This window comes from Penaeus monodon, chromosome 15 (assembly GCF_015228065.2).
Source record: "Penaeus monodon isolate SGIC_2016 chromosome 15, NSTDA_Pmon_1, whole genome shotgun sequence".
Taxonomy (NCBI): domain Eukaryota; kingdom Metazoa; phylum Arthropoda; class Malacostraca; order Decapoda; family Penaeidae; genus Penaeus; species Penaeus monodon.
In genome coordinates, this window is record NC_051400.1 from 32,204,319 (window position 1) to 32,204,702 (window position 384).

A 384-nucleotide genomic window follows, 5' to 3' on the forward strand; every position below is an offset into this window, starting at 1 on the left:
TTGCGCAACAGTATCTCTAATGCATATAATTTTATTTAAAATAAAGACAGATCTTCTTCGACATCATTTATTTAATATTTGATATTCTTATTGCAGAAAAATATATACGGCATAATATAAAGCAATACAAGAAATTTTAACATATGTAATACAGTGAATAGATTACACAATGTAGCACAGCATTCACTCAGTTATAAAACTTTCACAGGCAGAAGGGTTGTATCAAAATGACTATGATTACATGTTGGAGGTCGGATGAAAAGAATGGATAGCGGAGAGGTGAAGAAACATATATGTATTTGAGTATATATGAATGATAATGAAAATGACAGTGATTAGATACCTGAAAATAGGATTGTCATGAAATCTGTTTGAATGTAAAAA

General features: G+C 28.9%; 1 protein-coding gene across 1 annotated transcript in view; it reads right to left on the bottom strand.

Annotated features, from left to right (window-relative positions):
- Nucleotides 1-335: 335 nt before the first annotated feature.
- The window catches only part of LOC119582334, a 2,864-nt gene continuing 2,815 nt past the window's right edge, over nt 336-384 (bottom strand). The window contains exon 5 of the mRNA XM_037930548.1: nt 336-343. Within this exon, the coding sequence (XP_037786476.1) occupies nt 336-343 (8 nt within the window). The remainder of the gene's footprint in view (nt 344-384) is intronic.